General features: G+C 51.7%; 3 protein-coding genes across 3 annotated transcripts; all 3 read left to right on the top strand.

Annotated features, from left to right (window-relative positions):
• Positions 1–1,964: 1,964 nt before the first annotated feature.
• ACO1O0_002709 (uncharacterized protein) lies at positions 1,965–3,508 on the top strand (the record flags this gene model as incomplete). The annotated part of the gene is made up of 3 exons (XM_083192174.1): positions 1,965–2,108; positions 2,504–2,883; positions 3,100–3,508. The coding sequence occupies 3 exons, from the start codon at positions 1,965–1,967 to the stop codon at positions 3,506–3,508; spliced, it is 933 nt and encodes a 310-aa protein (XP_083051231.1).
• Positions 3,509–9,329: 5,821 nt separating this feature from the next.
• ACO1O0_002708 (uncharacterized protein) lies at positions 9,330–18,344 on the top strand (the record flags this gene model as incomplete). The annotated part of the gene is made up of 3 exons (XM_083192173.1): positions 9,330–11,050; positions 12,379–16,081; positions 16,992–18,344. 3 exons carry the CDS (start codon positions 9,330–9,332, stop codon positions 18,342–18,344), a joined length of 6,777 nt encoding a protein of 2,258 aa, XP_083051230.1.
• Positions 18,345–19,459: 1,115 nt separating this feature from the next.
• Positions 19,460–21,509, top strand: ACO1O0_002707 (MDR family MFS transporter; the record flags this gene model as incomplete). Its single annotated transcript, XM_083192172.1, has 6 exons — positions 19,460–19,696; positions 19,763–19,958; positions 20,014–20,233; positions 20,288–20,641; positions 20,740–20,855; positions 20,944–21,509. The coding sequence occupies 6 exons, from the start codon at positions 19,460–19,462 to the stop codon at positions 21,507–21,509; spliced, it is 1,689 nt and encodes a 562-aa protein (XP_083051229.1).
• Positions 21,510–22,346: the final 837 nt, after the last annotated feature.

Raw genomic sequence — 22,346 nt, 5'->3', positions numbered from 1 at the left:
CGATGAGTGAGTGTCTTGAGGCCCGGTAAAATTGCCGTTGCATAATTTCCGACCCCTACCACATGGCCGCGTGCTTGGACCCATCGATGGGACGAAGGTTGCTTCGTACGGTAGGTACCAAACACTCGTACATAGTATTATGTATTCGTTGGGACTCAGCTGCGTGGCACTGCCCGGTCTGCGGTGGGATTTTGGGAGTAGTGGGCGGTGGTTTGGCCCTTACCGTCCCGTGTCTAACTTGTTCGGGCGGGTTGATTATAATGACGGCTTCATGGCGACAGTCGAGAAAGGCTCTTCACCGGCGGGTTTCGGGAGATATGGCATTCAGGTGTCATGATGCCGGTAGAGTCACCGACTCGCGGCGAGGAAAATTTAAAAAATTCTACCGATGCCATGATGATTAGTAGAAGAGATCTTGTGGGTTATCGAAGGTCGGTGAGCATTGGCCATGGAGTTGAGGCGTCTCGTCAGATACTAGGAGATCGACGTAGGGTCCGTCTAATGCGCATGGATCTAGGAAAAAGAAATAGCAGTACACTTGTTTAGAGACGGTTCGAATTTGAACCTGCCCACGAAGCCCAAGAATATCTGGCCCAGAATCCGGAGAGCCCCAGGGATTTTTTTTTTTTTTTTTTTGGATGTGACGATGGTCATGCCCATGTCTCGGGTGGCTGCTCGTAGGGACTGGACTAACGTCTGGACCGAAGGGCCGAACACCGAAGTCCCCAAGTAGACTGGGAACTAGGGACTCGGGGCCGTTGGTGTTGTTGATCTTATCTTGGGGAGTGGTTCTGGTGTCCTTGGGTCCGTAGCACACCGATGTAAGTGGCGGCCAAGTGGGCTGGCGATCATTTCCAGATGCGGCCTGGGACCTTGGAGCTGACCAAGGGGTTTCGACCGCCAAGCGCCAAGGAGGCCGGTAGACGCCAGTGAGCCTTGGTGGTCGGACTGCCATGCTCCGAGTCGACGCCGATATGAATAATATTGATCTAGACATCCACTGCTTGCCCCGATGGACGCTCTCCAAGGTCGCCCAATGCCGCTTGAATGCTGCTTAAATGCTTCTCAGTGCCGCTCAATGCCTAATTTCGCAGACGCCCATGTGTGCTAGCGCATGCCAAGCCCTTCGGCTGCTGTGCGATGCAGGGGCGAACCAGGTGGCAGGAAAGACCTTCGCAGTTCCCAGCGTCAATTGCCGAGCGGGGAAAGTACGAGTGCCAATCTGGCAATCAGCAATATGGATTGGGCCCCGTCCATGCCGTAAACACTGTTACTTGTACGAATACGTAGCACACGTAGCATGGAAGGTGCGCCCACGGATACTGATGACCCCGACATGAAATGCAACCATGACATGGGCAGCTCTTTCCCTTGGGCTCTGCCCCCCCGGGATGACCAATTGGTGCCGTGAACATCTTCTGCTCCACTAGAAGCACCACTTTCACCCACGCTTTTCTCAATCATGTGTAGCCTCAACGGCGAAGGCGGCGTGATGGAGATTTGGTCCATGCTGAGTGGCGGCACGGCGGGCAAAGACCTCGCCAGGAGTCCCCCATGAGGCAAAGATTGCCTTGCCCCGAACTGCAGAAGGAACGCGAAGATTCAAAATAGACGAAGGAACAGGAAGGTACTTTGAATATAGCCTGTAGACGACGATCTCGCATCCTACCTTTCACGACGAGCATCGCTTTTCTCGGGACAAGCTTGACATGACGGTAATTGGGGGGCGGGCCACTCTACATGTTACTAGTATGGTAGCATGTGTACTATATTGCTATCAGGTGGCACCGTGGCACTGGCAAGAGGAACGACGATCTCGTGTTTATACCATACCGTTGGATACAAATACATGGTAGCGCTGAGCCAAGTCCCCCCACCCGTCCCCTTGACGTGCCTCTCGTCGTCGAACTCGGTATTCTTTGAGCGTCTTTGGGGTCGAGCGCATCAAGTCTGTCGTTATCGTTATGGCTGCTGCATTTCCAGAGGTGCATGGCGTCACCACGTTCCTCGAGGCCCCCGAGGGCTACGTGGTCGACTTCGAGCACCCCCAGGAGCGCCATGTGCTCGACCACTACCTCATCTTTGGGGTCCTGGGGCTGTTAGCCCTGGTATGCTTGGTGCAGAGGCTTTATACGAAGCACTTTATATCCGGCGGACTGAAGGTGGATGATTGTAGGTTCAGCTGTAGAAAGGCGCCTGGATGGAGGGGGGTATTGAAACTGACTTTGGCCACGTACAGATTTGATCACTCTGGCATGGATTGCTTCACTTATAATGCAGTCTGTCCAAATCTGTAAGAACCGATTCGCTCCCCGCGCAAACCAGCGCTTCTCGAATATACTTACTTACCTCCGGCGTCGTAGGGTCTATATCCATTGGAGGGCTTGGCCACCATGCATGGGAGATGTCCATCCAGGTGTTCGAGAAGCATATGCTTGTACGATTCCCCGGGGCGGATTGTATGGGAGGAACCAACTAGTGCTCATGGCTTACACTACAACAGAGCTCCTACATTGTCGCGCCCACTTTCATCACGTGTAACGGTCTCAGCAAGACGTCCCTCCTGACCTTCTACCTTCGAATCTCGCCCCAGAAATGGTTCCGAATTACCATCTTTGCAGCCATCGGCATGGTGGCCGGATACACGAGTGTCATTGCTGGGCTACTTCTGTTCGGATGCCGGCCCATTCCTGCTTCCTGGGACCCATACTTGTTCGCCAAGGGCCAATGTGTCGACCAAGCCTCCTTGTACATTGCTATTGCCGTTGCCAACATTGTCTCGGACGTGGTTCTTTTCATCATCCCAATCCCGACTGTCATTGGATTGAAGATGCCGCTGGCACAGAAGCTGGGAGCGGCCCTCATGTTCGGAGTTGGCTCATTGTAGGTTTCCCCCGGATATTGAGGACCCAAAGAGTTGGGAAAGCTGATTAGGATTCTGTAGCACCGTTGCTACTTCTGTAGTTCGTATGGTCTACCTGCCGTCGCTCCTCGGAGCAACCGACATCCCCTGGGTAGCCACCCGCGCCAACGTCTGGTCGTAAGTTGCCAGCGCTCTCACTGAACGCCTTAATTCATACTAATTGTCTGCCTCTCCAGGTTTATAGAAGTCAACCTCTTTATCATCTGCGGCTCTATGCCCACCTTCCGCAAGTTCCTCAAGAGATTTGCGCCACGGATCATGGGCACCTGGGTCACGCGACAGTCGAAATCACAAGGCTATGTCGTGTCGGAAAGCACATCGACCAGCAGATTCGCCCGCCAGCAGCGCACGGGATACTCGCAGTTTGACGAGGATGTCGAGATGGACAACGTGACAGATCAGGGCGGTAATGTTGTCGCCGTGCAGGGAATAACAACTGGTGAACCCGGGCACTCGACGGCGGTTGATTGCGAGGCTGCATCCCCGACGCCACATCAGGCCAGTAAGGATACGGCTGTTGATACTGATAATATTGGGGGGATTGCTTGTACAAAGACGTTCCAGGTGCAGTATAGTAAAGAATAAGTACTTAATGAGGGAAGCTCTACACGAGCACGTTATACGGAATACCACGATGCTAATACCGCCACCCCATATCCGGTTGGTGGTCATGATGCCGGCTCTTCATACTCCTACTCTCCAAGAATGCTTTTAATCTGATGCTGTTTCTCGATGTTACGGAAGTCAACTGCAGGCCTTTTGATAGACGGATAATCGTCAAGGCGTCCAAGTACCTGCTAGGTCACATAACTTATCGGACAATGACCGGTGTTGTGCCGCCTGCAAATTGGGTTGTCCGCCGCATGCAATGATACACATACCGGGAGCATCACAACTATATATGTGTAGTAACGGTAAGGTAGGTTAGGGCCGTAAAGGGACAAACAGGACTAACAGGCAAGCATGGCCATGGTAATCAGACAGATTTAAGACTCCCAAAGAAATGACTACCTCTCTTAACTGTACGGACAAGCCCCCCGAACTCTGTGTTTTTCTCTGGAGAAGCCCTGCTACTCTCGGAGAACGTAGCGTTCAGGATGGGGTGTTGGATGATTAGGACTAGGGTGATACCAAGGATTGTAAGAATGATAATATGAACTGTAAGCAAAATGACTACGACAAGATTCTGGTTCCACGCATGACGACGATGCATCTTCGCGGGATGCTTGACGAGGAACGGTTCTTCGTCTGATATTGGCGACTGGCTGCCATCCATACTCTCTGTAATAGTAGGACGTACGTATTGAAAAAATATTTACGGGTGATTAACGATCAAAGAAAAGCTGATCAGCGACGAATATATGAGATATCAATAAGGGTCTAGATATATTTTCAATGTAACGAATTCTTCGCGGTTTATGATAGTATTGAGTTGGGGATTGAGGGACCCACACACAAACAACAAGGTCATTGTTGAGGGGCCTCGTACGCCTTAGGTCTAGCCTAGGCGCGACGCCCTGTATCTTACTTTGAACAGGGATTATTTCCTTATATAAGAAGATATGCTTAGTCCTATATAGGGGTTTCTCTACACGGCAGCGGACCTCGAATACTGATAGTATAAATAAGTTCTCTCCATACTCTGCATCGACAGAGACGATAGGCCACAGACACTAGACACCCTTTCTCTGTATTGGTTCCTGACACTGGCCCTGCGACTTCCCATTCTCAGAGGACATCATTTCATGGAGATTACTCTTATTCTGCACCTCGCTACCTTTCTCCTGCTCTTGCGGATGCTGGTTCGGGTTGTCATTAACATTGCTAGAGCCTGGGATGGGAGATATTGGATGAGAAATGCTCTCCCGGCGTGGATGTTGCGTCCCAGTCTTTACTTGGCCAATATTAGAACCCTTCTGGGCTTGCGAAAGCGCGAAATCTCCAGAATCGAAGTACGATCTTTCCTATATACAGTCAATTCTTGCGTTAGATTCAGACCGGGCGATGATCGGATGGGCTTTAGTAAAGCGTGTACCTACGTTCAACTGATGGCTGAGGAGATCTCGGTGTGGTGCTCTTCCATAAATCTGTCGTCCACGCTCTGCCTTATTATTAGGCTTCTGGCCTCAAAAAGTGTTAGGTAATTGGGCATGCAGTTGAGAGAAAGATGAGAAACACTCACTCGCTTTGGAACCTACTTTTTCCTCGGATTCCATCTCGTAGGATTTATGCATAGATTCTGAGCTAAGGCGCAGATATGGGGCGGGGAAATGGGAAGGTTGTATGAATACGATCACCCATTGCTTCCCTATTTCTGGACAATTCTTAAGTCAGCACGAATTGGATACGCTAGGCGTCACGCATCTTGCCACTCGTGACTCAAGCGACATGGCTCATCGTTTCGTCGTGGAGGGGTCGTTCAACACACGTCATGTTTAACTCATCGCAGCGAATGGTATGTGGCCGATGTCGTCAAGTGATTACCTAGGCGAAATGGCCCACCATTGGTCTCGCCCTTTGCCTTGCTGCTTGTCGACGTTGGCGGCAAATGACGTACATAATTTCTCCAGTTGGATGCAACCAAATGATATGAAATCAGAAACGGCTGCTTGAGATCCGAAAAGGGGCTCCTGCGTGTTTCCGAATACCATCTTGGCTCGGCACTCATTCTACAACTCGTCATTGAAAAATGGTTGTTAACCTTCGGATATGTATATGATCTATTCTCATCCTGAGCAGGCGAAATTGTCAAGTGACTTTAACCACTCCGAGCCCCAATAAACATGGCACCGTCAAAAGGGGACCGCACTAATGATGACTTCACGAGAGCAACTGGACGTCTCATCAAGAGATGCCATCGGATATCAGATAAGCCGCCGATACAATGCAGATGTCTACATTCTTTTTCGTCAAAAATCCAGGCACTACGAGTACAACTCAGCTGATGATACATCATTCCCGCTCTCACGTGAGGACCTGGTAAGACTATTAAGTCTCGAGTTCTCCATTCTCGCTGATCAATCAAGGCTCAGGTATTCCCACTGCTCGTCAAGAGCTTACACTAGGCTAATGTATGCACCCCCGCGTCTGTGACAACTCAGCCCACACGAGGCTTCTGACCATATCTACTCGTCTTTCCTTCATAAGTGTTCGAGGCTAATGTATCATTGCGATATGAATGGGCTCGGTAATACCGGCATACCTATTCGTACTGCCTCTTTATTCAATCAAGATATATCTCCAGATATAGGTTGATCCTCCGGCTTTGTTTGAACGACCCATCCTGTTGGTAGGCTCATCTCTTGGGCCTGCTATGCCAGAACCTATCATCCACTTTCTCTTCCTTTCCTGGGATCGACTTCCTGGGAAAGGTGCTGTTATGCTCTGTTACTTCCTTCTTTTGCTCGTCCGTAAGTTGACCCTCCGGATCCAAGCCAGAGCCCGTGATATCCGAGTTGTAAACTTTGGGCTTTACGTGGGTGTTATGTGAGGAGCTACCCTCATCGTTGGTAGCGCGTGGTTTTGTGGGAGTTGAAGGTTGCCTATTGCCCAAGGATAGCAACCGCGACGGCGTAATGGAGCGGCTAGCCTGGTAGGGTTTGACGGTGTGGAGGACTATCCCAACTCTGGAGCGCATCATCGTACTGGCCAGTATGTGTTGAGTATGTGTCTTGCTTGGTCTGTCACGCTCAGTTGGTGTTCGGGTGGACAGGATTATATTCCGATCTTGATTTGGTAAGAGTGAATATATTCAAGAATGTTTGTTGCTTTTATGTTTATGGACCAAGTTAGGCGCCGTTTAGTTCTTTTATATATGTGATGGCTTTAGGTTTCCGGCGACGTCATTAGATTGGTCTACAATGCTCTGCGTGATGTATCGCATGGACCAATCCAAGCCCGACGCGGCTCGTGGAGCCGAACGTACGCAGTAGACGTTGAAGCTTAATGGATTTTCTAACGATATTGCGGAGCTGGTTGATGGCCGCTCGGCCACATTCACACGATGCCCTGGGGGCTTTGGTGTGAATAGACCATAGGCCTAGATGTTCCATCCAATGTTTTCGCCTGAACTTTCCAGGCAGGGTGCATCGGAGCTAGTAGATCGCACCGGAATATTTTACCCGACCAGATTTCTCTTCGCCGCCTTTTTCTTACGCCTCTGAGACTCTACCAATCATAATACGGATGGTTTCTGGGTTTGTTGTCTCAACGACTCTAGTGGGAATGGCACCAGGCGAACGTCTTGGCTCCTTAGGCTAATTCGGGAATTGAAGCGGAAAATATGGGGGCTGGGTCCCCGCACTCTACCGTTCTTCTGGAGGAGTGTGGCAGTACTGGCATCACACGAAAAGGTGGTCTTGCTGCCACCGAGTAGTGACGCAGGGTAAGCGTCTCTTTCACTACGTAGGTTGTGGCCAAAAATCTTGTTCCATTTGATACCTGGCGCACTGGCAGCCACACACATTATCTGTCGAGAGACACACAACTCTTATGAGAGGCGAAGCGTAGCGGGAGCATATTCGCGAGGAATATGAGGACCACCCCGGCCGAACAATCGCATATCTAAGCCACACCTCGAGGAGCAGACAACCGCCCTTGATCTTGAAGATATTTAAGAGGGGCTGAGAGTACCACTACAGGACCTCGACGATGCGCGTAGTGTCCCATGAATTATTCAACTCTTTGGGTTAGCTCATGCCGCTCCCAGATACTCAAGAATTCTTGTCCAAATAAATAAGATGAACGATGCTGACTCTGGCATGGCTCGAAACATCTTGGCATGGATTGCTTGCTCACCATCTGATCTCACATTCAAGAAATAGTACAAGCGCTTCATGTAAGCGCCGATGCTTCGAGCAATGCAAGAGTTTCGTCGAAATTGAATTTTTCACGCCTGTGCGGTCTTATTGTTGAAGTTGTTGATGAATACCTACAATTTGTTCGCTTTACGGTCAAGGAGTACGTCCTGGAAACCTTCATAGCTGGCCCTCTTTACCGAAACTAGGCTCAATATTCCTAGATACCTCTTCAGTCTCCAGATCAGCGGTTCAATCATCTTTGCTGAAGCAAAGTTGAAACTAACAACGCGTTGCATTTGGTACCTTGGTCAACCAAACCACGACCTTTTCGAGCTTGAAGAGTCCGACGATGTTGACCACAAGATTCTCCGTGGCGAATACAGGCCCCACTACTATGCCTCTGGTAAATCTAAGTTCCCTAAAATATATGGGCTTCCATTGATCTGATGCTTCTATATTTCAGAAGAAACGCTTTTTCGCCCTAATATCATGCATGTCTAGAGGTGAGAGATGTGTTATTAGTAGTGGGAAGTTCCATTGACTGACGATCATGTAGCACAGCAGTGGGCGACCGATGATCCCCTATGAAATTCTTGGAGATGACCTGGCTGAGGAGTGACTCTGATCAGGTTACATTTTGTGCGTCCTTCTCGTCTGGCGGTGCGCCCGGTCCTTTCATGCTTTTCAGCATGGTGGCGCATGTGCGACCTGATTTGCCTGGGCAGGCTGCCTTCCAGATGCAGACGCCTTGTTATCCCCTTTGCAGCCACTGAGAACATGTAACTAAGACGGTGGCTGTGCTGGGAGTTGGGCTGTCTCTTGTTGCGTTTTGCGACCCATCTTCATGTTCGCATGTTGCACCTAAAAACAGCATGTCTTAATAAGGTGAGGGTCTCCCTGACTTGTACTTCAACCATATGCACTTCTTCTTGGCATTTTCTGTGCCACTGTCAATGTAGTGCCATGGAGTATCAAGCTGATGATGCTATGGGCTCTGACATCTGCTGCCGCCTGGAACTACCTTGCTCGCTGTAGGGTCCCGTTGGGATCTGCTGTCGCTGATTGAGGTATCGTTCTCACCGGGGGACGTCAGGCCCTCATATAATTATCTCTGCAAGATTTATGGCAATGGCCTGGGCATGGCCGTCCGGGGGTATAATCAATTGCCCGAGCCTGACTGCGCTGGTATTTGAGTATTGACAACACCCTGACAGCCTCGACGCCGACCGTTGTGTGGTCGCAAAACTCAGACTCCAAAGAGTACCCAACCCTTATCGTCAGTATTAGTCTCTAAACTAATTTCAAAATGCTGCATATATCAGGGTCATGGCCTACAGGCTTGCCTTGGCCGGGGGGTTGATTGGGTGAAATTGATAGGATGTGTTCAGCTATTCAGCGATCTGGTGTCAGGTGGCCAGGGGCATGCCCACCATCACGATCCATGGAGTTTCAGGCTGACAATCACTGATGAAGATAGTAGTCGTTGGGGGGTATCGGGTACTGATAATAAATATCTAGAGCCGGCCAGCGTCCGTCATGCAAGGTTCCTGTTTTCATCATGGTTACCCCTCTTGTAACATGAAGTCAATGACGCTCTCACATTCAAGATGAGAAACAGCCATGCTCCCAACCCCCACATAATAACGACAGATGAGGAGGAGAAAAGGCCAAACTGGAAACCAATCGTCTTCAGCCCTCTTTTTCACTTAACCCTGGCTATCGTGCATATCCTGCACTTGGTCGGCATACAACTCCTCATCAGTCGACACCACAATGACGAGCCCGAACTCGACCGTATCTTAAAGAACGAGACAGTGACTAACCCCGAATCCATCTTCGTCTTCGAAGAAGATGACTCGGCTACCTTTATCACCTGGACGTACCTCCCCGTCTCCATCGCCCTGATCGTCGCTGCGCTCTGGGAGGTCCTCGATCTCACTGTGCGGCGCCTCGAGCCCTTTCACCAGCTATCGAGCAACGGGGGCGGAACTGCGTGGAACGCGCTGTGCATCGAGTACGGCTCTCTCTTTGGCCTAACAACGCCCTTTAAGGCCCTAGCTAGACAGCATTATCCTGTGGTACTAACTTCGGTGGCATTTATCTTGGTGTCGATAGTAGTGCCAGCAATCACGGGTAGCATCTTTAGCATCGAGTGGGGTACTCTGTCCTTCTCTTCTGCCAAAACTGAAGGTCCCAAGCTTGCTGTTGTCTCTATGGACTCTGGCCTTGCGGTAGCCACACAGGCTTTACATGGAGTCTGTGCCGGTCTGAGCATCGTGATTGGCATCATCCTGTTACTCCGCTCGACCGGCCTCTACCGGGATCCCAAAGGCCTCGGCGCGCTTGCGTCTCTGGTCAGCGATGCGGATCAAACTGGTCTCGCCACTCTACACATCTTCCGCGCCATTCCATCCTGTGCGCATTCTGATGACATTTCCCGCTTCCTGGAGGGCATCAACTTCAGGCTCGCCCGTCGGCCCATCCTCAATAGAGAGGGCCTTTACTCTCAAACATACCAGCTTCAAGCCAGTATACGCCCGGGTCACGTCTACCCATCCATTGCAGACTCCCGTTGGAGCCGCGGGGATGCCAACGGGTTATGGCTGAGTCGGCGCATGGCCTGGCTCGCCGAGTTTCTTCTCTGGCTTGGCCAAGCGGCCATCATCACCGCCATCTACTACACATCCAGAGTCTTTGGCCCCGACGGCTGGGCCCAGTCCTCCAAGCTGACCATCTCAAAGACGGTCCTTACCGTATGCATAACCATCGGTGGTATGATGTGGCTGAGCATCCAGCGATCCCTCCAGGCCTTTGAACCATGGAGGCAACTCTGCCGCAAGTCCAATGTCCGCGCCACTTCGCTTACACATGGCAATCCTGCCAGTCTCGGTGTGCTGGGCAGTGCGACTTCAAGCATTACCATGGGATCCTTCATGATGCTATGGGCCTCGTTCTGCGTGTTCATGGTCCAGACAATCACCGTATTTGTCCCGCCGCTGATGGAACTTGGCGCTGCATCCGGTATCACAGAGAACGAGGTGGAGTACCGCGAGGTTGGTGTCCTGGCACCAAAAAAGGCACTCGCAATGGTTGGCACAGGAATCGCCATTCATATCACCGTCTTCCTCAACCTCATCTTCCTCACCTTCAACGGGCGCACCAGGCCATTCCTCCCCCGAGCGCCGACGACCATGGCTAGCCAGCTTGTGTACCTGTGTCGCAGCGACAGGCTGCTGAGTGACTTTTCTGGGACGTCAATGTTATCGCAGAAGGATCTGGAACGGAGGCTTGAGAGTTTAAGCGGGCGGTACCGGTTTGGCTGGATTTGGTGGGAACAACGGCGTGCTTGGCATGTGGGCGTTGAGAGGCATGACAACCCAAATTATTTCCAGGAGTATGCAGCGCCCAGAAAATAGAGGTGTGTTTTTCAATACACCTAGAATGTTTGATTTAGTGCCATGAACATTAAATCAATACCATCATCATTCATTGCTTGCAGGCAGACCTCGATCACCCGCTGTTCTTGGGTGTCTGAGCACCACTGCAGCAGGTCATCCATCGTCTGTGAATGGACGCGGCACACAACACGGTGATTTATCATGGTATGAGAGCATCGATGCCTATTTAAAAATATATTAGAGACATCACTCCCCCTCCTAGGCCATATGATTAGAAACCAGGGTAGGTGAATCTGTTTATTTCGAGTTTTGAAGACCTATAGGAGGCTTAGAGGCCGCTATTAGTTTATTAATAATATATAAGCATTGATTTTCTTTTTGATTTTTTTTCTTTGATAGAGTGTCCCTCATGAGAGGAAATTGTAAGAGTACCATGATTTCCGCGTGAATGATGCCTTGGGCGCGCTTGTTCCCGAATAAATTGTTCATTCCGAAATACCTACAGATAGGCAGAAGCGACAAACCAGCATCGTATCTCAAAAGCTGGTTTCAGTACATAGTCAGTGGCAAAATGTATTAACAATGACAGCCGGGGGAACAGGGACAAACAAATGCTGTCCTTGTTATGTGACATTTCGATATCGGCCTTCTGAAACGGCCTCTCACTCCGCCACCCAACGCAACCAACAGAGCATCAGTAAGGCAGACATTTGAAGATTCGGTGTAACTAGCCTATTGCATTGCCTGGCTGCGGGTCGGCCCAAAGGCCTCCAAGTTGAAGGCGGTGCTGATAACGCAATAACGCAACCAACAGCGCGAAACAGCCCAATGACCCTTGGACACGATAACGAAAGTGCATTTCCATTTCGGTTGCGAACGGGAGACGGCCTCCGGCAGGAAGACCGCACACTGGCGACCAACCGAATGGCGTTTGTCGATGGCCTAGATCATTCACGGCCACGCCACGTCATGTTTCAATCTCGGCAAACACGATCGTGGTGTCAAAAAGGCGGCAATTCTCCATCTAGCCCATGAAGATTGAAGAATATCCGTCGACATCACTCGCATCGCCGACCCCCAAGCTTCCTACGCCAGCTGTTACCGAGATTGCAAATTTGGCATCCGCCAACATCTCTGAATGAAACGTGCGAGAAGGGTGCCAATACCCAAGGCCAATACCCCAGAATGGCAGGAAATTCGAGGCATGCGGCATCTCATCTCATTTCGCGTCTCTGCTAACATCGGATGCTGTATTCAGGTTACCCAACGACGCCTCCAAACCATGCTTCGAGTACCAACGAAACGGCAACTGCAAATTCGGAAAGCGGTGCAGGTACTCTCATGGTGCTCCTAGGGAGCAAGCGGGACGAGAGCAGTCTATATCCTCTCGAGACCGGCCAGGCACTCGCCAAACGGGGGCTCGTCAGCGCCAGGACCACCCATACGGCGAGGGAAAAGGCAAGCTTAACGAGTGGAAGCTCGTGCTGCGACAGGGCGCACAATTGTCTCGACCATCTCCAGCTGCCGTGGGCCGCTTCTTCCAGCTGGGCCTGGAGCTGATGGACGGCGATGTCGGAGCTGCCCAAGAAGCGATTAAGCATCTTGCTAGTGATGAGGGACTCTCTTTCGTCAAGGATGTAGCAGATCGACATATCCTGACAGCCGACAATGGCGGATCCAAAGTAGCTCTCTGGGCTTCCGAGGTCAACCCCCTGTTCCAGCTCATCACCCATCCGCGGGTGGTCAACTCGGCTGTACTTGAGCAAGAAGTCTCAACGATATACAATTTTCTCATAGGCATCGGTGGAGATCGCATGATACGGCTTTTCAGCTTTGTCGTCAACCTGGTCGGAGCTTGGCCAACCTCTGGAGCGGGCGAGTCCCGGATGACGACGGTGGAGTTGTCCTTTGCAGTCCTGTCCAAGATGTTGGACTGCAACACTACTACCATGATCAACAAAAGGTTGTCTTCTCTGGTGGACCGCCTTGCCCAGTTTCTGAACAGCGCATCGGAGGCCTCAGAGGACTTTTCTCGCATGCAGGCCACAAAGTACCTCGAGTACATCCGACGACGCCTCGAGGTTGGCGACGATATCGCCAACTCGCAGGCTCTGTCGGAAGTTTCCGTCGCCCGAGAGTCCTTTGTCTTGAGAAGGGATCTTCCTGGGAGCTTGTCAGCAGAGGGGCCGCGCCATGACAACGACCATGCAAATATCTCCAAAATCAAGATCCTCCCTACCACCCAGGAAATCATGTCGCCGCGTGCAGAGTATTTACCTACGAATGACCCTTCACAATGGCACAGCCCAGGTATCCGCGGACGCTTAGATAGGGAGTTCCGTCTTCTCAGAGAAGACACCGTCGGCCAGCTTCGGGATGCGATCCGCGAGACGATTGAACATATTCGAACCCCCAGTAATGGAAAGTCCCGCCACAGCAGAAACAGTGTCCGAACCTACGCTTACGACTCCCCCCAGCTTGTGGATATTGAATTTGATGACTTTAATGGTTTAAAGCTCGTCGTCCGCTGCGACCAGCCTTCTGCTGTCCAGAAGCTGGCCTCCAAGCAGAGGCAAGACTGGTGGGCGCAATGCAAGCGACTCCAAGCCGGGGGGCTGGTTTGTATCCTCGATGCAACTGGCTCGGTTCTATTCTTTGTCGTTTCAGACTCCACCATGAGATCCAAGGACGATAAATCGGCTCGAAAGCCCACCCCCCAGAAGCAACAGGAGCCCAATGGCAACGCGAAGGCACCAGAGCCTCTCACCCTCTCCGAAGACAAGGATTTCTTTTTCGCCAGGCTACAGCTGGTTGATCCCAGGCAATACGAGATTGGCGAGGTCCTCCGTTGGTACCGCAGTGTTGGGTCATCACCCCGACGACATCTAGTCGAGTTTCCCGGTATCTTGCTTAGTTCCTTCAAACACACGCTCGAGGCCTTGCAACGAATGCATCAAGAGCCAAACATTCCATTCAGCGATCTACTCGCACCTTCGATCAAATCCAAGCCCGAAGGGCCTGTGATAAGAGCCCCCCTGTACGCTCGGAAAAATGGGTTCGCCTTCGACTTGAAATGCTTGACGGATGATAAGTCTACCTTTTTCATGAATCCCCAGAATCCGCCAGCTCCCAATGAACTTGCGTCTCGGTCAACTTTGGACTTGACCCAGTCCAGTGCTCTTTTGAACACACTCTCACAAGAACTGTGTCTCATACAGGGTCCACCTGGCACGGGAAAAAGTTACACTGGAGAGAAGATCATCAGAGTGCTATTGGCGCACAAGAAGCAGGCCAAACTCGGGCCCATTATCTGTGTTTGCTACACTAATCACGCATTAGACCAACTTCTCGAACACTTACTCGATGATGGGACCAAAGGCATCATCCGAATAGGATCCCGTTCCAAGTCCGAGAGACTGCAAGATCTTAATCTACGGGTTGCTGCCAGACAATTTGATGGCACAAAGTCAGAGAAGAGAGAGCTTTACAATTTAAAACAGACGATTCAAGATATTGTCCAACAGACAAATAATTTGGCGAAGAATCTTGCGAGCTTGGAATCTTTGCAAACCCTGAAGACTCATCTAATAGAAACTTCCCCTCGACATTATGAAGAACTGTTTGGAGAGTCTCAGGAGGGGTGGCAGACTGTCAACCATCACCGCGACCAGATTGTGAAAAGATGGCTCGCGGGGGGGTCCCAAAAGGATAAGCAGTCCCGTCAGCTGGGCGCGCTGAAAGCTGCTCCGCTCTCTACTATGAACTATGCGGAGCGTCGACTACTCCACCGCCACTGGATAAAGAGTATCCGAGATCCAATCATTGCCGAGATGGCAAAACTTCACCAGGAGCACAAGAAGGCATCGGAACAGCGAGTTCGGCTGCGAGGCGACGTAGACTTGCGGTGTCTCGAACAGGCTGATGTGGTTGGGGTCACAACAACAGGTCTGGCACGACAGCTGGATGTGCTCAGGAAACTTCGGTGCAAAGTCATGCTTTGTGAGGAGGCTGGCGAGGTCTTGGAGGCCCATATCCTTACTGCCCTCCTACCGTCGTTGGAGAACGCTATCCTGATCGGCGATCACCTTCAACTGCGTCCACAGATACAGAATTACGGTCTACAGAGCACCAATCCCGTCGGACAACAGTATTCGCTGGACATGTCCTTGTTTGAAAGACTTGTTGAGCCACCACACGCAACGGATGTGCGGATTCCTTTCAGCATCTTGGAAACCCAGCGACGAATGCATCCGTCCATTTCCGAGCTTATTAGATCGACGCTCTATCCTTCTCTGAAAGATGCCGAGACAGTATCAGCGTATCCGGACGTGGTGGGCATCAAGGAGCGCCTATTTTGGCTTCACCACGAGCAGCTTGAGGCAGGCGCAGCAAGTAATGACCCTCTGAAAACCTCCCATTCCAACGACTTTGAGATTGAAATGACGGCGGCCTTGGTCTCACATCTCATCCGGCAGGGAAAATACGGACAGGGAGATATCGCCGTCATCACACCGTACTTGGGCCAGCTGCATAAATTGCGTCGACGGATGGAATCCATGTTTGAGATCTGCCTGAACGACCGTGACCTTGATGACCTCGAGGCTCTCGATGAGGCCTCTGAGGGGCCTGAGCCACGGAAACCAGCCACGGTACACAAATCGACACTGCTCAAGAGCGTCAGAGTTGCTACAGTAGACAACTTCCAGGGCGAGGAGGCCAAGGTCATCGTTATATCCCTCGTCCGAAGCAACCCGCAGAACAAATGTGGCTTTCTCAGCACTTCGAACCGGATCAACGTTCTACTGTCACGGGCGCAGCATGGAATGTACATCATCGGGAACGCCGAGACTTACCAGAATGTTCCTATGTGGGTTCGCGTCCTCGACATGCTGAAGACGGCCGGGCACTTTGGGACAGAGCTCGAGCTCCAGTGCCCCCGGCATCCAGACACACCGATTCTCGTGTCTCAGCCAGATCACTTCATGCAATTCTCCCCAGAGAGCGGGTGCAGGCTCCCCTGTGACAAGAGACTCGACTGTGGCCACTCCTGTCCTGGACGGTGTCACTCAGATTTGATACACAGCGCAATCAAGTGCCTCGAGGATTGCCCCAGGCCGAAGAAGGGGTGTGATCACCCGTGCCCTCTCCGGTGCGGCGACGTTTGTCAAGAAAAATGCCAGGTCCAGCTAACAAATATCGATCTCGCCCTACCTTGTGGCCACCATCTCACGTCGGCCAAGTGCTGGCAATCCCAGGATCTCAAATCAATCCGATGCATGGTCAAAGTCAGCCGCACTGTTCCGGGATGCAATCATCAGGTGCAGGTGCGGTGCCATGAAGATATCACCGCTGCCAACTATCGATGCCCTGCCGTTTGTGGCCATCATCGCCCTTGCGGACACTCCTGTCCCAGTGCCTGTTTCCAGTGTATCACACGAGAAGGCGGCATTATAAAGAAGGAGAACCACGGCATCTGCCAGCAGAAATGCGGCCGGAATTACTCGACTTGTCGCCACAGCTGCTCCAAGACGTGCCACGGAGAGACTGCTTGCCCCCCATGCAGCGAGCCCTGCGAAGTTCGATGCAGCCACTCGAGATGCTCCAAGCCCTGCAATGAGCCCTGTGCACCGTGTGCTGAGAGGAAGTGCGATTCCTGCTGCCCTCACTCAGAGTGTGAAATGCCCTGCGCCGCCCCGTGCGACTGGGTGCCATGTTCTCGACGGTGTGAAAAGCTTTTGAGCTGTGGTCATCAATGTAAGTGACGATGCCGCTGGAAATGTACGACCCCCTTCTATAGACCAGGTTGTACTGACAGACCCAGGCCCTTCTCTCTGTGGAGAGACCTGTCCCGATTACAAATATTGCCAACAGTGTGCATCCGAGGATGTCAAGGCCGCTTGTGTTGACTTCATCGAAATGAAAACCTACGATGAGATCGACTTGGACGAAGAGCCCTGCATCTTTCCCGACTGCGGCCACTTTTTGACCGTCTCATCCATGGATGGACAGATGTCAATGGCTTCACACTACGACTTGGACGAGAATGGCCTCCCAAAAAAGCTCCATGGGCCGTCCGAGCCCTTCTCAATGGATGGCTCTGGCATCGCTGTTTGTGCGAATTGTCGTGGTCCTCTGCGAAATATTTCGAGGTACGGTCGCATTGTGCGCCGCGCCATGCTCGACGAGGCGACAAAGAAATTCGTTGCTTGGTCCAACGCACAATATCTGACCCTCGCGGAGACTCTTTTTGCAGAGCAGGAGAGATTGGAGAACACACCAGCTGCTGCTCAAGCGATAATCCCCGTTTCAAGCCCAACTGGTGTTCTCACGCTTCCCGCTTCTAGATTGAAGCAGCTCCAAATGATGCAACAGCTGTCAGGAAATGGGCGTTATGGCCCTATCATCAAGATCTGGAAGACAATTTCTTCGTATAAGAGCAAGGTAGCCAAAGAGGAGCAGCCCTTCCAGCGGGTTGCGGACTCCGTCAAGCATGCCAACCGCCAGCACAAAACGACGCAGGAGTTCCAATTTGACGAGTCGGTGAACCAAGTCAAGGGGTACCTGCTTGCCACGGCTTTGTTGCTCAAATGCGACACTGTTGTATTTTCCGACTTCATCCGACTCCGTCAACGGAAAAAAGTGCCCCAGCCAGAGGTCGAGGCGGATTTGACTGTCCATTTCCAGGACTGCGAGAGACTGATCAACCTTGCTCGCAGCTCCATGCATCCAAGGGAAGAGGTGCAGGGCCACATCTTTTGCGCACAGCTCTGTGTGCTTTCTCGATATTTCCGATCATCCAAACCCTCAGGAAACCCCATAACGGAGGCAGGTACAGAGGAACAAGACATCTCTAACAAGCTGAGGGAGAGAGGTCTAGACCATGTCGCACAAGCCCGGGAATTGCTAGAAAAGTATCAATCCACTTCCATCCTGAAGAGCGAGATAGATGCCGTCGAGGAAACGCTCAACGACGGCGGTTATCGCCCCGTCACCACTGACGAGATTCGGTCCGTCTTCCAGGCTCTAGCTGGAGAGCTTAGGGGAACGGGGCACTGGTACAACTGTGAAAATGGTCACCCATTTACTATCGGAGAGTGTGGGATGCCTATGCAGGAGGCCAGGTGCCCAGAGTGCGGTGCTCCGATCGGCGGCCGGAATCATCAATCTGTCCAAGGCGTGAACCGTGCGACAGAGATTGAGAACATTGGGGCAGGGCGGAGTTAGGTATGCATTTCACGCAAGAGTTTCCAATTCTTACATTGGAAAATATTGTAGGGAGGGTGACTAGGGCACCCACAACCTTCCAGCCCACCACACACCAGATAGTCTCTGTGGGCATCTGGATCCCGCCTTATACACACCTATATACACAGAGGTCTATCCATACCTTATATTCGTTCAGTACTGATCGTGCCGACTTTGTTATAGGTTATATGCCATTCAGCTGACCTAAAAATTGTAACAACCAGCACTTGAGTCACGACGATTGTAATGCTTCGTTTCGGCGTTTTATCTTTTCGGCGCTTCAGCGTTCTAGGGGATTCTGCTCCCAGTGCATCCAGCCAAGCATCTTCCCTGTCAATAATATACTGTATACTCGTCTCGTCCTTTCTAAATGCTTGAACACGGTCCTGTGAGTATTGGTTATCCCGGAGGCCCGACTGAGGGAAAGGGGTCTCGGAGGAAACTAGATAGTGCCGGTTGGTCTAGATGAGGTGCGGCGACTCCCTTCATCTGTGAGGCACCTCATGGCTTGGGAGTATTCTTGGAGGATGCCTTAGGTAATCTGATTTGATCCCTTCGATAGTACGTACCTACTTGGCAGTTGCCACTATAGGTAAGTACGCACCCACCTACCTATGGTACTTGCCGGGCTAGCAGTATTCTTCCGTCGTTGCTTCCTAAGTCCTCAGGCTTCGGCGCCACAAGGATCCTGGACCCCTGTCAGGTTTGTCAAAGCCCCACCTTAGGTCATACCAATCATGCCCCCTGACCCCCAACTTGATTTCCAAAGTCGGCCGAATAAACCTCCCGGCTTCGAAATCATCAACTTCCATCTCCTAGCTATGCATTCCAATTTCCAGCGTTGGTCGCCGCCACAGTCAACAGGATGTGTCGATTTCGAGTTCAAAAACAACTGCTCTATCGTCTTATTATGTTCCAATTCACAACCTTTACTCCTATCAGCTTTTTCTTTCCCATCTAGTTCCCCCATTTCACCCCATCGCCTGTGGTTCCTTCCCCCAATAACGTAACTTGAGACTTTAATCTCCCGGGCTCGTTCTGATTCGTCGCATCGGATTAAGCTAGATCATCGCAGTCTACCAGCCCGGCACGCAATGGCCACCTCGGAGGCCAAGCCACAGCTGGCAGCATCGGAGCCTGTGGCTTCTGGACCGAGCAATCATGATGCCACTGGGTCCCCCGGCACCATGTTTGCCGACCGTGAGAAAGGCGAGGAGAGCCTCAGCGCCCAGGAAGACAAGGAGGAGGAGCCTGACTTCGCCTCTGGCTTCAAGGTGCTTGTGCTCATGACGGCACTCCTCCTGTGCCAATTCCTGGTTGCCTTGGACATGGTATGATATACAACTCTCAGCCCTTCACTCTAATGCAGCTACGTACTTACAGGGTGCGCCTCTCAGAGTATCATTGCGACCGCCATCCCCAAGATTACCCGCGAGTTCCATAGCTTGGACCAGGTCGGCTGGTACGGTTCCGGTTTCCTTCTCACGCTTGCTGGCTTTGTCTCCTTCTGGGGCAAGGCCTTCAAGCATGCAAGCATCAAGTGGGTTTTCTTGACTGCCGTGTTTGTCTTCGAGATCGGTAGCTTGATCTGCGGTAAGTACTGCTTCGGATGATCGAACCGAGGGAGTGGGGCTGACCCCGGAGAAAGGCGTCGCAAGGAACAGCACGACCCTCATTGTGGGCCGCGCCGTCCAGGGATTTGGCGGAGCCGGCATGACGAGTGGAGTCTACCTCATCGTCTCCGTCTCTGTTGTCCAGAAGCTTGTTCCCGCCCTTCTTGGTCTCCTCAGCGGCATCTTCACCATTGCAAGCGTTGTCGGTCCTCTTCTCGGTGGCGCCTTCACAGATCGCCTGTCGTGGCGATGGTGGTAAGTGGTCCTTGGTTAAATCCATTCGTTACTTTGCTAACTTTATTGTACAAGCTTCTACATCAATCTCATCGTCGGCGCCCCATCCATCCTCTTCCTCGTATTCTTTTACTCGCCCCCGCGTCACCACAAGATTGAGCCCATCGGGTGGAAGGAGTTCATATACACGCTGGATCTCCCTGGCGTTGTCCTCGTTCTCTCGTCGTTAACGTGCTTCATCCTGGCCCTCGAGTATGGCGGTGTTACTAAACCCTGGAACTCGGGTACCGTCATCGGCTTGCTTGTCGCCTTCGCCGTTCTCGCCGTCCTCTTTGTCGCGCTCGAGTGGTACCAAGGAGACCGGGCCTTGATTGTCGGCCGCCTCATGAAGCGAAGGACTATCATGGCGGCTTCCCTCTACATTACCATGTATGTGAGAACCTATAGACAGACTACAGCTTGCTTTTTCCTCCATAGAGAGACCGCAGTTCTTTACCTGACACTGAGACTAACCGTGGATCATCTAGGATTACCTTCTCCTTCTTCCCCCTGTCCTACAATCTCCCCATTTACTTCCAGGCGGTTGGTGGAGCTTCCCCGCTGGATAGCGGTATCCGGTTGCTCCCAATTATCTTGCCCATGAGTAAGTTAACCTCTCACACCACGTCAACCACGGCATCTCTGGACGTCCCCAGAGGGAATTAGCTGCTAATACGTACCCCATTACCCAGCCCTGTTCAGTTTGATAGCAGCTCCCGGTATTGTGTTGGCAGGATGGTATCAGCCATGGCTGATGACTGGCGCCTCGCTTGCTGCTATTGGCTCCGGTCTGATTTACATGTTGGACATTGACTCGTCCAAAGCTCAGTGGATAGGGTTCCAGATCGTCGCCGGTATCGGGACAGGTCTCTCCATGCAACCCCCGGTCATCATCGCCAACGCCATCACACCCAAGAAGGATAATAGCATGGCCATGTCGGATATCCTGTTCTTTCAGTTTATCGGTGGCACCTTCGGCATCTGCATTGCCCAAGCTATTATGAACAACGGTCTTATCCACAGCCTCCCTGAGCTTGCTCCTGTTGTGACCGTGGCAGACGTCATGAGCGTTGGCGCATACGATCTCAAGGAGGTGTTCACGGGTGATACACTCCTCGGCATTCTGAAATCTTACATGGTAGGCCTCAGGAATGCCTGGATACTGAGCATCGCTGGTGCTAGCGTCGCCGTTTTCGTGCCACTGATCGGGGCCTACATCAAGCTGCCTAAGACTCCCCCTAAGAGCTGGGATGAGTGAGCCTGGGGCTTCTGAGAGGGCAATAAGCCTTGGCGACCTGCATTTTATTCGCATGAAGCATCAATCCGTCTGAAAGTTGGGACTTCAAGCATGGCCGAATCTTGAATCCTTGGGTGCATACACAATGCATGCATAGGGGCCCCTGAAGCAGGAACCATCTCAATATGAAAGTGCAAATGGCAAATATAGACTGATGAAACCATGCCGCGATAGTACTCTTTAAAGAAAATGCTAGTTGGCGCATATATACATACCCTATTTTAATACTGTACTAGAAATAGTGCCTGTGGCTTTCCACGATACGGATTCTCCGCTTGCACGTATAGTCCGACGTATCTAGTCAACAACGTCGTGTGGTAGCTATCTAAGCAACTCTAGAATATCATCAAACCCTACCAGTAGCCCGCTAATAGCGCGGAAATAGTTACCTACGAGATATTCCTCGTTTTCGCGATCCCTCTCCCCTGGTCCTCTGGACCATGATGGATAACCAGTGGGAAAACCCATCGACGACCACGGTCTCGGATAACCAGGTTCTCCGACTAAATGCTAGCTCCTAGGTCAATTTGATAGGCCTAGACAATCCTATGATCCGTGGACTTCACCGTATGGTCCGTAAGGAGAATTGCTCCATGAGCGTCAACGCGTTGGACGTTGATCGCCTGCGGGGTAAAGGGTGGTGGCTGCCATTGAGGATATAACCCACTGTTAAGGTAGGTTTCCAGAATGTAGGTAGCTGATTACGAGGACAATTGTGTCGAGCATGGGGCAGTCATCTACGTTAGCAGGGTGTGGTTCAACGACAGTGCCATCGTTGTCGAGGAGACTATGTAACCA

Source organism: Amphichorda felina, assembly GCF_050947745.1.
Source record: "Amphichorda felina strain 45539 chromosome Unknown scaffold_3, whole genome shotgun sequence".
Taxonomy (NCBI): Eukaryota; Fungi; Ascomycota; class Sordariomycetes; order Hypocreales; family Bionectriaceae; genus Amphichorda; species Amphichorda felina.
The sequence above is the reverse complement of the archived record's forward strand: the minus strand, read 5'-3'. Positions and strand labels throughout refer to the sequence as shown.